Source organism: Rhinolophus ferrumequinum, chromosome 18 (genome assembly GCF_004115265.2).
Source record: "Rhinolophus ferrumequinum isolate MPI-CBG mRhiFer1 chromosome 18, mRhiFer1_v1.p, whole genome shotgun sequence".
NCBI lineage: Eukaryota > Metazoa > Chordata > Mammalia > Chiroptera > Rhinolophidae > Rhinolophus > Rhinolophus ferrumequinum.
In genome coordinates, this window is record NC_046301.1 from 36,675,040 (window position 1) to 36,695,705 (window position 20,666).

The 20,666-nt window shown below is 34.2% G+C and overlaps 1 protein-coding gene across 1 annotated transcript in view; it reads left to right on the forward strand.

The window, feature by feature from the left end:
• The first annotated feature begins 3,661 nt into the window (after positions 1 to 3,661).
• Positions 3,662 to 20,666, forward strand: part of LOC117038325 (probable ATP-dependent RNA helicase DDX60) — a 79,775-nt gene continuing 62,770 nt past the window's right edge. The window contains 7 exon segments of the mRNA XM_033135224.1: positions 3,662 to 3,863; positions 12,093 to 12,202; positions 12,373 to 12,442; positions 12,997 to 13,186; positions 14,316 to 14,657; positions 16,358 to 16,474; positions 20,089 to 20,250. Coding sequence (XP_032991115.1) covers positions 12,175 to 12,202; positions 12,373 to 12,442; positions 12,997 to 13,186; positions 14,316 to 14,657; positions 16,358 to 16,474; positions 20,089 to 20,250 — 909 coding nt within the window. The 5' untranslated portion in view covers positions 3,662 to 3,863; positions 12,093 to 12,174.

Sequence of the window (20,666 nt, forward strand, 5' to 3'; positions counted from 1 at the left end):
CGTGACTTGCAGGAAGAGCCTGCAGCTCGGACTGAGAGTCTAGCATTCGCTTGTGACAGAGGTTTAAAGAAGAATACTGTAGCTGAAAGTAAAGGAGAAGAGGCTCTTTGGAAAAGAGAGATTGGTTTAAAATCTCTCAAATATTTTAGAGAGAGAAGTAAATGTATCATGGACTAAATGAGCATTGTTTGGATATCTCAGTCACTGGGTCACCATTGGTGATCTTTGACAGAGCAGCTTCAGAGCAGATTTAGCCTAAAGGGGACTGAGGATTAGGAGGAGGGTGAAGAAGTATAGACAATGGGTATAGACCATTAGGGGTACTGTACCAAAAAGAGAAAGGATGAAATATAGCATTTTTGTTAGTATTTTTAAAACAGAAGTGACTTGAGTCTATTAGTGGAATGAACAGTACATTTTAATTGACAGGGTGAAGTTGAAGATACATCCTGAAGAATACTGGACTGAGGGAACCAAATCCAGATCATAGAGAGTTAGTTATGCTGGTCTGTGAGTGACATCTGGTGTATTCTTCTCAGACCCCATGTGGGGACAGAGCCCCAAAAAGCAGTTTCCAGGCTCTCGGCCTCACATAGAAATGTGCTGGCTCAGGTAGTAAATGGCCATCGACTGCGATCAAACGGCCATCAGCTGTGGCTAGTTGGCCGTCAGCTGTAACCAGTGAGCCATCGGGCACTAATATAACTGCCGTGGCTAGGCTAGCAGAAAAATGGGGAGCTAGCAAGGAGATGGTGGCTGAGCCTGCAAGCGGCAGAGTGAGGGTTGCGGATCGTGTTGCTCCTGGTTCCTGTATCTCGAACCCAATCGCAAGTGAGAGTATAGTGGTGTGACTCCCTTACCTATGGCTCCGTGGGTGTTCCTTTTTGGCCTCACCATGTCCTGCGTTCTTATGTGGGGAGCGGGAGCTGAGACACCCCAGGCCGCCCCACACGACACATGGCACTGTGAGCAGAGTCTCCCGCACGACACCCCAAGTAAGGATGTTATATGGTGTTATCGTAAAGTTGAGAGATAATTGAAAAAAGAAACATTCTGCAATTAGAAAGGATTTGCAGAGAATATCAAGTGCTGTAGGGTTGTAACCATCACGGTAAAACACGCCAAAGGCTTGGGCAGGGCGGGGAATAAAAAAAGGATCAGCTGTGTTTGGAAATAGTTTGATGGGACACAAACTGGGTCATTGCCATCAGAGTTCAGAAGCAAAAAAAAAAAAAAAAAAATTGTTCCCGATTATCAAATTGCGGGCAAAAATGTAGCGGAGAGTCAATCGGCTCAAGCAGTTGAACATGTGAATTAGCGGAAGGTTGAACTGTTGACTCATGGCTGTCATCCCAACAAGACAAACATTTAGGAGTCCCAAGAGGCTGAAGTACAGTGAGTAAAAGGGAAGGTTCTGAAAAGCAGTAATGGAGTTTGTGGTTATCAAGACTTGGACAAAGTCCAGAGTATGCTCCTGGGAGTAGGTGTTGAAATGGATAAGAAAAACTAGACTAGAGCTTTTGTATGTCGGTTAAATATGGTGGTGTAGGAAACTGAAAAAGATTAGGTCAAAGTTTATTGTGTTTTCGTTTATTAAAAATTGAAACCTCCGTAAATATGATATATACACTAAAAAAGTTAACATCTCAATAATTTACCAAAAAAGAAAGCAAAGCAAAATTATTTGTCCATTAGTGAAAGACTTTCAGTTATAGAATGTAAAGCATTTGTCTGAGATCATGTAATAGAGAAGATTGTAGGAAGAACTTTGGGTTACACCAGCTTTTGAATCTTGGCACCATTTACTAGCTGTGCTATCCCTCTAAACCTTCTTATTTGTCTCATCTATAAAATGACAAAAATAATAGTATACACATCATGAAATTTTTGGGAGCACTAATGTAAGACTAAATGTAAAGATATTAGTATATTGCTTAGCATACAGAAGCCTCCTCAATTAATGCAACTTCTTATTATAACACAATCCATCATTTCTGCTGGTAGAAGTGTGTTATCAGTGTCTTATTATATTAGTTCACAGTAGTGTATTATTAGGTTGGTGCAAAAGCAATTGCCGTTTGAAAGGTTAATAATTGCAAACACTGCAATTACTTTTGCACCAACCTAATAGTTTCCTTTTGCTGCAATTACAACAAACTCAGTGGCGGGCGTGAAACAACATACATTTATTCTCTTACCGTTCTAAAGGTCAGAACTCCAAAATCAGTCTCACTGGACTAACGTCAGATCGTCAACAGGGCTGGTTCCTTCTAGAGGCTCTACGAGAGAACCCGTTTCCTTGCCTTTGCCAGTTTCTAGAAACTGCCTGACTCCTTAAATGATAGCCCCTTCTTTCCTCTTCAAAGCCAGCAGTGTAGTGCCATCACATTCTACACTGACTCTTCTGTCAGCACCTTGGCTTCTTCGACACTTTGCTCCTGCCTCCCTCCTAGAGGGACCCTTTGAGCACACCTGGGTAATTCATCACAATCTCTTCATTTCAAATGCCTTAATTTGGTCTATTCTGCAAAGTACATTTTGCTATGAAAATTAACATGTTCACAGTTTCCAGGAATTAGGACATTGACTTCTTGGCTAGAGGAAGGGGGCCATTATTCAGCTGACAACAGGCAAGTACATTAGATATTCATGAGGGACGGATATGAAAATAGTATAACTTTAGGACAGTCATGTGTCAGGTGGCAAGTTCATTTATTTTCTTCTCAATGTCATCATCAACAAACATATCACAAATTTGCAAATAAATAAATGAAAGCCTGATGGATGTGCAAAATGTTCACCCTCTCCAACGCCACCGTTTTCTTTAAAAACTTGTCTCTCCAATGTATGACAAGAAAATATGTCATTCACTGCTCTCTTTGTTCTCTGTTTTCCCTGTGGAACAGTGCGTGTACCTCTGCTCTTACCTTTCCCACAGACAAAGCAACTTGTGCTTTCCTGTTGTTGCTGAGACTACTCAACAGTTACTGTTGTCCCCACCTTCCACCTGCTAGAATTTTGATATATTTGTATATTTTATAGCATTCATGAAGTTAAGCACACTGGGACATGCAAAAGAGAGACTAGTGTTGAAACTCCAATGCAACCATCGACAGGCAGAAATTAAGTGAACATAACATCAGTTAAGGCAGAAATAAAAGTGAGCATGTTGCATTTTCAATTGATTTTTAATGGTGTTTCTTGGCCTCTGAAAGCACCAAAACTAGTTCACACAGAACAGTGATTAACCACTTCTCATAATAGAAACTCCAAGTTCATCTACTCTTACATAGTATTTGTTTTTCTTTTTGCATGAAGGTGGAGCAGCAAGACCCCACATCTCACGGTGGAATTTCAGAGTCCACTGTGTCATATATTTTATCCATTTCTAAATTCCACCCCTATTTGATTTGTCTTGTTTAGATTCCCTAGATTTCTCTGACTCATTGACCTCTGTTTTATGTCCAAATTCCAAAGCCCGTTTATTTTGCCTCTGCTATCTGTTTGTTATGCCTCGGGTTGTAGGGAAAATGCTAAAACCCACTTTCCCTAAACCCGCCCCACCCAACCGCCTATGGAAAGAAACGAAAGTTAAATGCCACTGAGATGAGAAAGGAAACCGAAACTCCCTACCTAGATATAAAAGACCGGCTGAGGCAGATCCGCCCAGTGTAATGCCCTGGTCCAAGTGCCCCTGGAGCTTCCTTAGGACTCTGCTTTCCGTCCCCTCCCCGTCACTCCCTCCCCGCGGGGCGCGCCTATCAGCGGCTCTTTGGACACAGGAGGTCGGGGTCCCGAATCTCAGATGAGGAGTGGGTGGTGCTCCAGAGCCGGACCTGGGGCTGGAGACGGTGTGTGTCAAGGTGAGGGATATCCCTAGGGATAAACCTGCAGCGAAGATGTTCCGCGGGGGTTTTAGGTCTCGGATTGGTGGGAGGGTGGGGAGGAGGGCGTGGCCTGGGAGCCCTCTCGTGCGCACCCGGCCGGGGGTCGAGGGAACTGTGGGCGCCACTGGGCTCCGGAAGACAGTGCCAGCTGGTTTCCTACTGTCCCGGGATGCAGGGCGTGGGGAGGAGAAAATAAAAGGGACACTGTGATGAGCGCCTTAGGTCTGAAATCTGGAGAGGGAAGAGTGTTCAGGCATGTATAGGGTCCTCTTTAAAGGTGTGCCTGTGCTGTGTCGATCTGAGTTTTGAGAACAGTCAAGGGACATCATATCTCAGCACAGCCAATAAAAACTAAGCATTGACAGCAGTAAGCAGAGCTTCCTCTGTGCAGAATCTTGGGCCCAACTCCAAACTTGCAGAATCAGAATCACCATTTTAATAAGATCTCTCAGGTGATTCCTTTACACCCTTAAATTTCGGTGACTTAACACAATAAAAAATCATTTCTTACATAACAGTTAAAAGAATGTAGTCATGGTCTAGCGGCATATATTAGTTTTCTATTGCTGCAGAACAGATTATCACAAATTTAATGGTTTAAGTCAATAGAAATTTATTATTTTACAGTTTCTGTGGATCAGAATTCCTGACCCAGGTTAACTGAGTCCTTTACTCAGCATCTCATCAGGTTAAAATGAAGGTGTCTGCTGGGGCCGCTGCCTCATCAAGGCGCTGGGTGCTCATTCAGGTTGTTGGAAAAATCCAAGTACTTGCAGCTGTGGGATTAAGGTTCCCTGTTTTCTTTCTGGCTGTTGGCTGAAGTTCTTCTCAGCCTTTAGATTCCACCCTCTGGTCCTAGCCACGTGGCCCTCTCACAACACAGCGGCTTATGTCTTCAAAGCCAGCAAGAGAATGTCTTCCCTGTCTGCTATGATGTCTTATGTCTTACATAATTTAACCCAATCATGGGAGAGACTATCCCATTAAATTCACAGGTCTTGCCCTCACTCAGGTGGAGGAGAATGTATAGGGCATGTTGACCAGGGTGGCTGGAGTCATGGAGGCCATGACTTAGAATTCAGTCCACTGCTCATCAGCTTTTCTCCAGACGGTGTTTCAGAAACTTGACTCCTATAAGGTGGCTCCACCACTCCCTGGGCCTTGTTCTCTGAATGGGGCTATCTCCCCTCTAATATATAATCTGTGATTTCTCTCTTTTTTTCCCTTTCTTTCTCTCTGTCTCTCTTTAAGGTTATTTAAATCAGAATCCAAATAAGGTCCTGACACTACTGTGATTGAATGGTAAATCTCTTAAGTTTTTTATAATCTCTTTCATCCTCTTCTAATTTATTTGTCAATAAGTGGGTTTTTTTGTTTTTGTTTTGTTTGTTTGTTTTTGGTTTTGTAGAGATTCTCAAAAGTCTTATTGATACCATGTAACATGTTATTGTGTCTTCTACTGTGTTTCCCTGAAAATAAGACCTAGCCGGACAACCAGCTCTAATGCATCTTTTGGAGCAAAAATTAATATAAGAAAAAAGGAAAAAAAATGGAAACATGAAGGTGTAAATTATACAGGCCTACTCTAGAAACTTGGGTTAGTTGTTCACAACAGACATCGTCTGCTTTATTTCCAAGTAATTTTAAAATTTCAAATCTGCTGTTGATTGAGCAATCCAGTCAGGTATAAGAGATTTCTTTAAATTGGGAAACATGAATCGAAGAGTTGGTATCTCTAAATTCAGTCACATATGGATCAGTTAAGAGTACCTGGAATTTTAGAGGGATCAGGTAGGAAGGAAGAGATAAATGTTTTAATTCTGTTTACAAAGGTATACTTTACTGAATTGCTATAGGTCATAGATAGCTTAGGGGAAATTTTTTTCTTATATCTGAAAAACAAAGATCAAAACCCAGTAATATTTTATATAAAAATATCATAAAAATTATAATCCTTATTAGTTTACTTAGTTCCATGTTATTAATTCTCATTGATCTCGATGCTTTTGTTAGCAGTTTTATGAATACAGGTTTTTCTTAGAGTTCTGTAAATCTTTATTCAATTCAGTGTTACGTTTTTAAAGTTATTAGAAACCTGCATTTTAGAGTACTTGTCAGTTTTTTTTTTAATGAATTTTTGAAAATGAAACACATCTTTGTAGGCATATTTTTCCCAAAGTACCAGAGTAAAATAAGAATTATCTGTAAAGGATAAAAGACTTAAAAAATGGCTATGGTTAAAGATCTAGTGACAGTTCACATACATACATATATAAATGATATAATTGACTTAGTTATCCATTCCATTCTTGTTAACTTGACAATATATATATACACGTATATATATATACGTGTATATATATATACACGTATATATATATATACACGTATATATATGTATATATTTTTTAATTTTTATTTTTTTTAAGGATCGTTTCTACACGTACCTTCTGCAACTTCCAAAAACCTTCTACAACAGACATAAACTTTCTGCAACTTATACCTTTCAGTTTTTATCCTATCACTTCCTTTCTTATTTTGAAACAATCTTTTTACTTTCGGACAAAATTACTTTCCTTTTTCTTTTAACCAAAAACAAAACAAAACAAAACAAAAAAAAGCTTATGTACTTTACTTTATATCCTTCTTTATCCAAAAAATATATTCTTTTCTCCTTTCCCTCAACAAAAGTGCATCTCCATGCCTCATACCTTTTCTACTGATAACACATCCTACTTTTAATATAGTTATTTTGCTTTATCCTTATTATTTTTTAGTAATTTTGTAAAAAAAATAGACCTTTTACAAATCACTTATGGTAAGGGCACTTATATAGTAGTTTGTGTTTTAAAAAGGCCCCTTTTTTTTCCCTTCAGTTTTTGTGAACAATGATTTGGTTAGTTCCTGGGTGTTTACACTTCAAAGACATGATAAGACATAACTTTCAGAGACAGGGAAAGACTAAATTTTTTTAGCATTATTTATTTGGCAATACTTTCTGTGTAATTTAACATACCAAATAAGCCTAATTAGTTTAATTTGCCACTTTTATAAAGAGAGAGAAATTTTTCTTTGAAATATTAAAGGGGCCCTCTGGAATACCCCAAAGTTATTTCTAGGTCAGTAAGATTTAATTTAGAATCTAATCTTGGGACGTTTCAAACGTTTCAAAACATTTGGTCAAATACAAACATAGGTCATCGTGGAACAATACTTAATGAAATAATAATTATCCATTTAATCAAAGTGACAATAAAAGATTTCAAAGACTAATACAGATTACATAGTTGTAAGCAAAATTTAACTCTTTTAATATTAAGAAGATTGGTTTACTTAAGCAATTAAAGAGCTGATGATATAAAGTACAGAAAATCATTTATATAAACATTAAATCTTTGTTTACTTTGGAATTGTTTTTAAGAACATACTAATAGTACAGGAAGATTTTGTTCTTTCAGCAGAGAAATAACATTTCAGTTTTAGCTTTGCATAAGCACACCATTGATAGTAAAGCCTAATTAAAAAAAAGAAATTTATGATAACAATTTAACTTTAGCCGGCATAATTATGAAAGGTAAAACTTTGAAATCGACAGGTAAGACATTTTTATCAACAGACCCAAATATCTTTAGTTTTCTGTATTAAGAAGACAAAAGTAGGTAAACTTAGATTCATTTAGGGATTGATGGTTCAGTACTTAATCTTATTTGAAAACGATCTAGATATTCAGTCACTTTTATCTTTTAATTTAACTATCTTTTAATTTAACTCTAAGGTTTCAAGTTACGAAAAGATTTGGGGAAACTATTTTAAGTACACATACCATAAAACAATTATTGCTGAAAAGTTTTATCACAAAACCTTTTATTCTACTTACATCTATTTAATTTATTAATTCTTAATGATCATAGTTAGATTACTAATGAAAATTTTATGAGACATTAGATAAAGTCAATTATTATCCCAAGTTATTTCCTACTGACAAACCCTGTAACAGAGATAATATCGATTTATTTTTTATAAACCCAGATCAAATTTAATACTATATGAAATGTTAGTAACTTTAAAGACTTGTCTGTTTTATGGTTTGATTTACATATATTGCGAAATGATTACCACAGTAGATTTAGTTAGCATCCACTTTCTCATACAGGTACACTCATTTTTGTTTATAGCTTCCTTTAATTCTGATTCATCCGTAGTTTCACTGTTTCTTGATTATCTCATTTTTGATTTCTTTTTTCAATTTCCTATACTATCTCTTTAAATAAAATTGTCATTTAAAATAGATAGTTGGTGAAATTCCTGGCTTCTTAAAAGTCTAGGAACATTGTCATTTTGCTCTCTCAATGGATTGAAAGACTGTCGGATACAGAATTTTGGATACAGAAATTTTGAATTTAAGTTCAAATTTGTTTTTCCCTTAGAACTTTGAAAACATTGTCTTGTATCAAAACATCCAGCAATACTGCTCATGTTAAGGAGTTCTGAGTGCCAGGTACTATTTTAATCAATTTGTATCCATCAGCTCATGCATTTAAATAACCTGAAAACACAACCAGAGGAAAATAATATTATTATCCATCCCAATCCTAATTTTATTGGTGAGTAAACTGAGACATAAAGAAAATAAATAACTCGCCTAAGTTTATAAAAATACGGTATGTTTCAGAACTAGGATTAAAACTGAGGCCGACTGCTCACGCCTTTTACCACTTCACAGATGGCCTCTCTGACTTACGTTCTTTCTAGCACATCTTCGTCTTTCTTAGGTTTGGAGCTCTGCAATTTTTAAAGAGCTGTGTCTAAGTGTCTAAGAAACTCACTTCTCTGTTATCATTATTTCAGCTCAGAACTTGTAAAAAAATTTTCAGTCTAAAAAGTATATGTTTCTTTAACGCTGGTCTAATGTTACTTAAAATATTATATCTGATTATTTTTATCCCCATCCCATTTTGGAATCTTAGTTCTCTCCTATTGCAATTACTGTGGGATGGATAGAACTTTTTGATCTATTCTCTATATGTCTTAGTATTTTTTCGATTCCATCTCTTTGGTTTTTTCTTCTGTCTGCTAAGAAATATCCTAGATTTTAACCCCTAAATCACTAACTTGAGATTTCATCATGTCCATTTTACTGTTCTGCACATGAAGTTTTTTCTGAAACTATATTTCCAACTTTTATGAGAATTTACTTTTTTTGTGACAACAGCCTGTTATTTTTTTTTATTAGAGGATATCATTGTGATTATTGAGAACTCTAATTAGAGCTTTTTAAAGGATTCTTCTGTCCTTGAATCATGTTTATTCATCTAGCTTCTCATTTTTTTCTTTCCTCCTTAAATGTTTAGTGATTCTAATTATATATAATGTATTAATTAATATACATATAATATATACATGTATAAAATACATATTTTATACATATATGTATATATATATTGATATGTATTCAGTGGTTATTATGGTAGGTAGCTGGTTTTATTTTCCGTAGCATGCCTCTTAAATGCCTCATTCCTTAAATGAGAGAGAACTGGGCATAAGGATTATAAATGCTGTGTGAATATTAAGGCAGGTATGATTTTGGGGTAAAGTTTCATAGGGAAAGTTTCCTGTAGGATATGGAGAGGAGAGTAGGCAGGAGGCTATGGAACGAATGCCTTAATTGTCAAATTAAGGAGGTTTTATTCTGCCACCAGGGCTATTATTGAAAAATTGTGCAGAGTCCAACAGGCACACACATTTCATTGGTAATTATTGTTATTTAATTTTAAAAACTATATTATTTTCTCAATTTATGTGCATTATATTTTGAAATGAAGTTGTCAGGTCTTACTAATTTGTTTGGAGCTAACTACTTAATAAATGAACTATTAGGTATTTATTTTTTCCTAGGGATATCATAAAGAGTTCCTGAGACATAAGGGTACTAGGAACTTCTGGGGACCTATGAATTAACTTCTGGAATCTGACACTATCTTTTCTGAAGTGTTCCCTTCTATAACATATGTGGGGTTAATTTTCTCTTGTCTGCTCGGTTCTCACGGACTCATTTTTTCCATTTGAGCATGGTACCATTTGGAGAACTGAAGAAAGATATTATGGCGAATGTGTAATTAGTGAGGTTAAGCATTGCATGAAACAGATGGCAGAGAGGTTTCAGGAAAATGTCTAAACTTCTTTCCTGGGCAAAAGATCCTTATAATCGGTTCCTTATCGAATTTTCCTTTCTCGTCTACAATCAAGTCACCCTGTTATGCTATGTAGAATGACCCATGGAGTCTCCAACTTGTCATGAAGCTTCATATTTCTGTGCATAAAACCCATGCTGTTTTGCCACCTGGAATGAGACCCTCTGTATCTCTTACTTTCCCCAACCTGCTTCCGTAATTCCTCATTTTTCCAGTGAGTGATTAAAACCTCAGAACACAGGACCCTGAGCACTCCCGTTGATTGAAGAACTCATTTTCAATTCTCTAATGGCTACTTGTGACATTTCTGCTTGGTCACTCAGCACATTATATTGTTTGGTTGAATTCTGTTTAAACTTTTTTCAGGTTGTAAGGTGAAGGAACCATATTTCATGGATATTTGCATGTTTCAGCAAGTACAATGCTTGGTGAGGAGTAGGGGCTCTATATATCTTTGAAATATATGGAGTGACGGGAGAGTGAGAGATCATGCTTCTGCCCCTCCTCTATTAAGTGTTTCCTAAACATTCCGGCCCGTATTATTTTTTTCTTTTGTCAAACGTATTTATTTTTACAGTCATGTACTTCCTTGCATTATTAGTTTAATGTTTAGTAATAGTGTGTGCCTCACCACTATATATTCCTTAACATCCTGTAATATGAATATGTAACTCTTATCTATCTATCTATCATCCATCTATCTATCTATCTATCTATCTATCTATCTATCTATCTATCTATCTATCTATCTATCTATCTATCATCATCTATCATTTAAAGTTTCACAGCCCTAACACACTATATGCATATTGGAGAAATGGCCCAATATTTGTTTTCTGTGACAAAATGCTTAAGAGCATTTTCTTCTGCCAATTTGGTAGTTCTTTATCAGTTACCTTTGCAGACTCTTCCTATTGTCTCTTGACATTTATTAACTATTAGTGACCCACAAAACTGGATTTTTAGTCCTTTCCTTCCATGATGCTGTCTTTCTTTTCAAGCAAACTGATCTACATCAGTGACCTCTCTTATCATAATACTCCAATTACTCACATATTCAGACCTTCTGTTTGATCTCTAGAAATGTATATTTAATTACTTACATGACATGTCCTACGGTAAGTCTCAAAAGCAAGTCAAACTCTGATTGACCACAAATGAACTCATGATCTTTCCCTGAAATGTGGCCTTGTTCCAAGGTTTCCTGCCCAGGGAATGGCCTAGTCATCCATGCTGTTCATCAGGTAGACTCCCAAGAGTTATCCTTGACAACCCTCACTCTTCCTTCTTCTCTACCCATATCTAATCCATTACCAAAGTATGTCAAACTCACCATCTAAATATTTAATGTGAATGTATGCCTCAAACTACCATCAAGCTATATTTCATCAAACTACTGTCATCATTGTTCTAAACCATGGCTTTCTCTCTGCTATACTAACTGGATCTTTGCTTCCATCCTATCTATGTACTGTAGCCAGCGTAATCTTTCAAAATGCAAAGCCAATCATAATACTACCTTGCTTAAAATCTATCCGTGGGTTTTAGGATGAAAAACATGCCCTCAAATGCTTTGAGTGCCCTTATATTTCTGTGATCTTCTCTAGCATGGCTAGTTCTTCCTTCACTCTCTCCACTCTGGCCTGGATAGCTTGTTTTCATTATCTAGTTCTGTCCACACTCTTATGCCACAGAACTTTTGCACATGGTATTCCCCTTGCTTAATTACTTCTTGTTTCATCCTTTAGAATTCAGCCTAAACATTAGTTCTTTAAGGGAGCTTCCTCTGACTTCTTTGACTTTGTCACATTTAAAATTTTCCGTTGTTTATATGATTATTTGATTAATGTTTGTCTTTCCTGATAGATGTTAAGCTTCATGAGAACTGACAGCACACTGGGTCTGTTTATTCTTGTATTCCCAGTGCCTAATGTTTTGCTTAACACACAGTAGTCATTTAATACTATTTGTTGATGGAATAAATAAATTTCTAATTTTTCTTCTTTCTTTGTAGGTCTGCCATTTTCATTAATAACTGCTGCTTAGAGATACCCAAATAAAAGATATTTGCTGTTTTTAATATTCTCAAGTTCAGGATGGAGGCACAGATAGCAGCAAGAATGGGTAATTTTCAATTTAAAATATTTATAAATTATAAAATAATGATTCTGTATGCCACACAGTTTTAATAGAATCAAAATAACTTAATTAGTTTCTTATTTCAATAGCAAGTAAATGATAGCTCTTTTAAAAAGGATTATTTGAAAATAACCCATTCTCTTTCTTTTTCTTAGGTTTAGAAAAATATACAGAGTTTTTAAAGGAAATATCAGAGTTAATTACGAATGAAATGCCAAAAGCTGAGTGAGTAATGTTGTAATGTAAAGACATGTAAAATCGATCTCAGTACATATATTATAGTATAATATATATGTGTACATATACATATATATTACATATATATATATTTGTTTAACATAGAACTTTTAGAGTGGTTTGATAGTGAATGGAAACAGTTTTTTCTTGCTTTCTTTGTCTATAGCTATCAATGAACCCATTGTTTTATAGAATAATAGGATTGATTAAGCAGGAAGGAAGTATAATACAGGTCTATATTCAGAATATAGGTGTTAAATTCCTGAGTCCAATTGAGATTCTGCCATATGGCCTTAGATAATTTTTTTCTATCTCTTTGAGCCTAAGTTTCCTTCTCAATAGGATGGGAATGATCGATCCTGCCTTTTCCCCATGAAAGATAGTCATGCATATGGATATACTTGAAAAGTTTTTATCTTTGAGCCTGACATAAAATAATTACTCATCAATTTCAGCTATTGATGATAGTGATAATGAGATAATAGGCTACTTACTTTTGTGGACCTTATTAAATTTACATGTACCTTTTGTTTTCATTTTAGTTATACCAGCATATTCAATGATTTTGTTGAATCTGAATTTTTTTTGATTGATGGAGACTCATTACTTGTGATGTGCATATGTGAGAAATCATTAAAGCAGGGACAAGATCTTCACTTCTTCTATCTGGTGGAATGCTATCTTGTGGATCTTATTAGTAAAGGAGGACAATTTGCCATAGTTTTCTTCAAGGTAACATGTGACAGTTGAGTTCTTTTCTATGACTTGAGAACTAAAATTAAAATTTCTGATTATAGTTTTTTTTTCTTATTACAGATTGAAATATATATAAATATATATGTATAAAATTTAGAAAATTTAAAAGGGAAAACAGAAAAATTACCCATAATCCCAGTATTCAGAAATTACTACATTTAAGATTTTTATTCGTAATAATATAACTTTATTGTAAGGACACACAGGATCATGAAAGAGGATGAGAAATCTCCTGAACAGTGGTCTAGCTGATCTCTGGATTCTAGTCTTCCAACTCTGAGAGCTACTTCTGTCTTCAAAACTTAGCAGTCAAGTTGAGCACAGAAGAATGTCCAACTCACAAACGCTGCTTTGCTATTATTTGATCTACAGTAAATACCTTCAAGGGAATATATTTGATCTGCTTTTTTGATTATTAATATAATTAATAAAATTTTAACAATTTCAGATACGTATAACCACTACCACGCCTTCCTCATCCTATCCCTTAAGGTAACCAGTGTGTTACTGTTAAGGATTTTGGTGTGTGTCTGTTCAATCATTTTGCAGTCCACATTATTGTTAGATTTTTGAACATGGATGACTGATTGCAAGCAGTGTTTTGAATAAAGAACCAGGGTTCTAGCCTAATGCTTACAGTCCAGTTTACTGCACTAATTTTGGTCTATTGAGAAAAAAAACCTCGGCTGCCTCAGGAGCGTCACAATAACCCGGGACAATTCTCAAAGTGATCCACCTCAGCTTCTGTTTCCTGGATGATTTATATACACCATTTGCTTTGACACATTTTTGTGTCCTTTTTTTCTTTTTGAAGCGGCATTGGAGAGGAAAAGAATTAGAGTGGGAAGGGAAAGTGTGATAAATCCTGAGGAGTGTGTACTTGCTTAAAGGGGACACATATATTTTAAATCCAAGTTGTAGTTTATGGCATGTATTTGTGAAATGATAGTCAAGGTTTTGGGCTCTATTCCCTGACTGTGAAACAGAACAAAAGTGTGTTGGAACCTATTCCTTTAATGACTTTAATGATATGTGTTAACCAACTAAACTAGTAAACTACTAAATGATAATTTCAAAGTACTGTATTTACCCCTCTCCCCCACAGGATGCTGAGTATGCGTATTTCAACTTCCCTGAACTTCTTCCTTTGAGAACTGCCTTAATTCTTCATCTTCAGCATAATACCACTATCGATGTTCGAACAGAATTTTCTGGATGCTTATCACAAGGGTGGAAAATTTTCTTGGATGAGAATTACCCATATTTCCTAATAGTTGCAGATGAAGGCCTGAACCATCTGCAAACATACCTTTTCAACTTTTTCATCATTCAGTCTTGGGCAGTGAAGGTCAATGCTGTGCTTTCCTCAGGGCAAACATCTGATCTCCTTCGACTTTATGCATACTTTATGCCAAGCAAGTTGACAAACCAAAAGTTTTTCAAGGAGGTAATTTATATCAAAAAGACAAATTTCTTCTAGAATTTTACAAAGTTTTCTAAATTCCTTAACTCATTTCTGTTTTCACCTCTTCTATGGAAATTATCATAGCTTTAATAGAGAAGTATAAAACATTAATAATAATAATAATTAGAATAATAATAATAATACAAATGTAGTCATTTATTAAGTAACAGTAAGTAGTGCTTGGTACTTCCCATGACTCATTTTATTTAATGTAACAACCTTGTAAGGTAGGTGTTAATATCATCAGTGTTTTGCAGATGAGGAAATAGATGCTTGAATAAGTAATCTGCTCATCATCAATACCAAATGAGTAATAGAGCATGGATTTGAAGAGAGGCAGTCTGACTCCAGCACTTATGTGTCTAACTACTGAGTGGTATATTGCCTTCAAGTTAATGATGTCCAGAAATGTATTATATTGGAGGTATAAACTATGCCTCTGTTGCTGAGACATACTAGTAAAATGATAGTTAATATGGGAGCTTTTAATGAGCAAACATGGAGATGGTTGATGAAGAAGGAAAATAAATGAAATGAGTTTATTTGTTAATATTAAATAATTAGTAGAATTTCCAAAGTATTTAGAATTTTAATTCTGTGATCTTATTATTTTGCTGTATTGGTTTATTTGACAAGTATTATATTGAACTCTTGGGAGTCAAAAATGCATACTAATTTTATAAATCAATCTAGTTTCTGTTTACTTTTACTATTTAATATTCAGAATTTACTATAAATAAGTGAATTCTGAATATGAAGATAATTCTATATTTCATTAGCATGATTTTTCACAGTTAACATTTTTCACTCCTTGAGAATAGTGTCTCACACCCTTCACGGTATTAGAGACATCCAGATGGTTATCATAAAATCATAAGATAGTTTATTTGCTTTAGTTAGAACTCTAATCATTAAACTCTAGTTCTTACTGTGAGCACGAACAGTCAGTCCTGATACTCATTTTTATTTTGGAAGGAGATTCTGTAATCAGTTGATCTCACTTTATTCAGAACAATTTCTGAATCTGAATTTGTAGAGTCCCCTACAAATATCCTTCCCAGTCTCTCCTTAAGAGGTTTTATTTCTGATAAAATAATCTATTTCCCAACTTATTGAACACTCACCTTTAAGAGATTATTTCATTTATCAATTTGAGGTCTGTGTGAAATGCAAATAAAAGTGCAATACATGTTAATGGCTGTTGCTGGATGACTGGTCCCCGAGGGGAGGTTATGCTATTCTCTATTTATTTGTGTGTTTGACATTTTTCATAATAAAATATAATGCATTAAATAGACACAATTGTTTCTTTTTGAGATGTGGGAAATGTTCTAAAATTGGATTATGGTAATGGTTGCACAACTCTGTAAATTTACCAACAACCATTGAATTGTAACCTTAAGTGAGTGAATTTTATCTTATGTTAATTATACCTTCCTAAAGTTGTTAAAAAAAATTAAATGCACCAAATTCCCAGAAAAAGATTCATTTGACAAAAACATAATAGTGATGGCTAGTAGGCTTTTAAAACATTATTAATGATCTGTAATTTCATGGTTGTAATTTTTTCCTTACTTAGAAATATTTCAACTATTGTATCTTCAATATCTGATTTTCTATAGTTGGAAAATAATTAGATATTTTATTTATGACAATTTACGTGACTTGCCTTCCTTTTACAGAATGAAAAGAACATTAAGAATGCTTATCAAACCCTGATTAAACAATTGGAAGAATGTAGAGTATTGGCATTAGAATCTCTTTTTGGAAATTTAAAATGGAAGCATATGATGGAAGAGGTACTGAAACTTATTGGAACTATTTATTTAATTATAAAAAAAAAAGTTGCAAAAATAGTACACAGTTTGCATGTACCTCTCACATAGCTTCCCCCAATATTAACATCTATGTAACCATTGGTAGATCGGCCAAAACCAGAAAATTAACATCAGAGTAATACTATTACCTAACCTTTAGACCTTATTTGAATTTCACTTACTTTTTCACTAATAACCTGTTCCAGAATTCTATAGGGTCCCACATCCATTTATTTAGCTATTCGTCTCTAGTTTCCTCCAATTTGTAATAATTTTTCAGTTTTTCCTTGTCTTTCATGACCTTGACATTTTTGAAAAGTATTGATCAATTATTTTGTTAATATCCCTCAATTTGGGCTTGCCTGATGTTTTATCATGATTGGAATGAGATTACATAGTTTTAGTAAGAATGCCATTGAATTGATGTCGTGTCTTCAGTGCAGTGTATGAAAGGGTTCATGACATTGTTATGTCTTAACACTAATTATGCTGGTGCCTGCCAGCTTTCTCCACTGTAAAGTTACTGTCTTTCTTGATTGGGCAAATCCTGTCCCTTTTCAATTTTTTGCTAATTAATTTTAGAATCCATCAGTGGATCTAATCTATAACAGTTATTACTGATGTTTTTTGACTATGGTTATTTTCTATTTCACTCTTTCATTCTACATTTATTAACTGGAAATCTACTGTAAGGGAGAGTTTCTTTAGCTCTGCCATTTATTTGTTTATTTATTTATATAAATATGGGCTAGTGAATGTTTATTTTATGTTATAGGTTCAAGTCCAATATTATAATTGTTTTGTTGCTCAAATTGTCCCAGGATTGAACATTAGAAACTTCTTCAGATTTGCCCCTGCGTTATTTTACAGCTTTTTTTCCTTTTTTAAAACCACTTTATTGAGGTATGATGGCATAGATTGTAGGGATGGTTAATTGGGTGTATATTTATTTTCAAACTCATCAAGCGTCATCTTTCTGAGCACTGTCTTATTTTTTGAACCATAAGATGTTCCAGTCGCATCTTGTATTTTCCCTGCCCAAGCCCTGAAATCAACCACTTCTCCAAAGTGTTCTGGTTGCTTTTATTGGAAAATGGTATTTAGAAGCCAAGATGTGGGAATAATGTTTATTCATTGCTATGGGGTTGTCATTGCTACTAAGACTTTTCAGCAGATAGAGCAAGGAAATACATGAAGGTATACTAACCAATGTGTATATACTCGTATACCTATTTTTTTAAATCTATCTATCCATCTAGCTATCTAGCTATCTATTAATATCTATCTACTTAACTTATCATCTATCTCTCTATCATCTATCATATGCGAGTAGATGATAACTGATTACTTTGACTACAATACAACTCCATATAGTTCATTTTACCCTCCCCCTTTCTTTATTTGTAATTTCTTTCTCCAATTGTGAGAAATCAAGCTCTCGTTACCTATAATTATTTACTGATTTTTTAATTCTAGTATACAAATAAAGTAGTTTTAGAATTCTTAACCCTATGTCGAGAAACATATTCAGTAAGTGGATTACAGGATTTCTGTGCAGTTCTTTTTATCTATGGTTACAGAATATGTCAAAATACTGTTTTACAAAGTTATTTAGGTGAGTTTTCACCTCCTCTAGTGTGCTTATGTTATTCATTATTAATAGAGTTAGGTTCTTTGGTTAGTGTTTGCATTTCATTTTGGGTCCCTCCCACCCATATCCTGATTATTTTTAATTCTCTGTTTATTTTGGAGGGTATGTGAAAGTTATATGAAACATTATTATGATTTTAAGAATCAGATATATACAAAAAGATATACTCAATGAAGTAACATTTTATTTATATCCCTGCTACTTGGTCCCATTCTCCTCTACAATTCACCCCTTTCCCAAATAATTACTGTAGGTAACTTGTCTCTTTAGTCTCAAGTTTATCCTTCCTGTATTTCCTTTGCACACAAAAAAGATACATATGTATTTTCTTATATTCCCTCTTTCTTAAATAAATAATATCAATGATATCCTTTAGTACTTTTCTTTTTGCATTTTACATGTCTTAGAAATAATTTGAAAGCAGTTCATAGTTATCTTCCTCTTTATGTTATGTAGTCTTTTTTAAGTCATTTTTGTCTGCATAAACCAAGTCTGTCTCTTTAAATCATGTGCCTAGCACTTTTATATGCCATCTGATGCTTTACGTTGCGCATATGTTGAAATTCATTTCCTGTAGTCTATGCTCTATTCTACCTGGTTGCTTTTTTTTTAATTTTCAGATTTATCGTAGATTTAATTCTTCTGCTGGTTGTTCCAAATCACTTTCACTAATGTTTCTCTTTATGTTTCCTGAAATTTTTCTCAATCTCTCTTTGGTCACTACAAAGCCTTGAGTTGGGACAGGTGTGGCACAGGAGCATAACAGATTGCATAGCTGGAATATGTTCATGTTTCCCCTTATACACAGTTATTTTGCAGTATCACTATTCTGTCTTCTTAATTCTAAGGGTGTGATTTCATGTAGAATATTTATAGTTATAAAATATTTAATATTTTTAGGAAGTTGATTACAGATTCTACTGTTTTCAACTACACAGAAATCCCACAAAATTATGTATCTTTGTATGTATGATAGAATTTTAGCAAAATGCATAATAGAATTTGAAAAATATAAAAAATATCCAATACCTCACATTGGAGTATAGGGTGACTTAAATTTCATTAATAGAAGTATAATATCTAGATTTCAGTATATCATAGTGTTATTTCTTTGAATACCTTTCATACTCGTTATACCATGATTACACCTAGTTCTACCATTTAGAGGTAGAAACTCACATTTTTTTTAATATTACCTTTCAGTGTTGTTCTGTGTATTGTACAATTGACAGCATATTGTATATACCTTTTATTAACTTTCTAAATTAGTATTATTATTTAAACTTGTTCTAATTATCAAAAATTCTTCACCAATTTTATTTTTACTGGATTCATAATATTTCCCTAATGGTAAACATTTAAATTGTTTGAAAATTGGCTTTTACAAATAACTTTGTGATGAACATCTTGATACGCATCTTGTATTATTTACCTAACCTTGATTTAGAACTTAAAAGCCAATCAAAAAGTATCAACGTATTGAATGATAATCATAAGTATTGCCAAACAACTTTGCAGTAATCCTGCACCTATTTAGAAATTACATGTCATATTTCAGTGCTATTATCATTAAAATATATTTTGCTAACTAGAAAGTAAAAATGTGATATCAATTGTTCTTTTTATTACTAAAGAGGTTGAACATTTTTTTCTATTAATATTTGTATTTCTTTTGTGTATTATCTGCTGATGTCTTATTATAGGCTTTGATGTTTTCCTATTTATCTATAGGAGCTCTTTACATACTTACATTTTTAAGGGTTTTGCTGAAATTTTTAAAATTATTTTCTCATTTTAAAATGTTATTTATCATTTTTAACAGAAACATTTATAGTTTTGTGTGTTCATACCTATACTTTTCTGTATGATTTGTTCTGGTAAGATCATTAATGAATAAAAATATTTTTCTAAATATCATGACATTTTACAATTTCCTTTGTGACAGGCATGTGAAACTATTTCTCTGCTTAAGCAACTCTGGCCAGAAGGATCTGACATTCGGCGTGTACTTTGTGTTACGTCATGTTCATTGTCTTTGAGAATGTGCCATCACCTTTTAGAAAACAGAGAGAAGACTACCCCTGATCAGAAAACTAACATCCAACAGGTGTGCCTGTTTTAACTTTACTATGAACCACCATTGCTCTTCACTTTTGAAATTTTATTGATTTTCATCTACTATTTTCCATTTGGTACTTCATTTATGTCCCTAATTTATTTATATGAACTTCCAAAAGTGGGAAAAATCTAGAATTGGTTTATAAAAAACACCTATTGTACTGTTATATGATTTAGAGTTTTACTGTACAGATGTTTCTCTTAGTACATATTTAGTCAAATTTGTCCACTCATCCAGAAGAAGAGGAAATAATCAAGAAAATTAGCACTTGGTGAGAGCTTACAATGTTACAATGTTCTGGGCTCTTTGTACACCTCATGCCATAAATCCTGACATAGCATTTTAAAGGAGGTGTTATTATCCCTGTTTCACATGTGAGAACACTGAGGTTCAGGTAGTCCAGG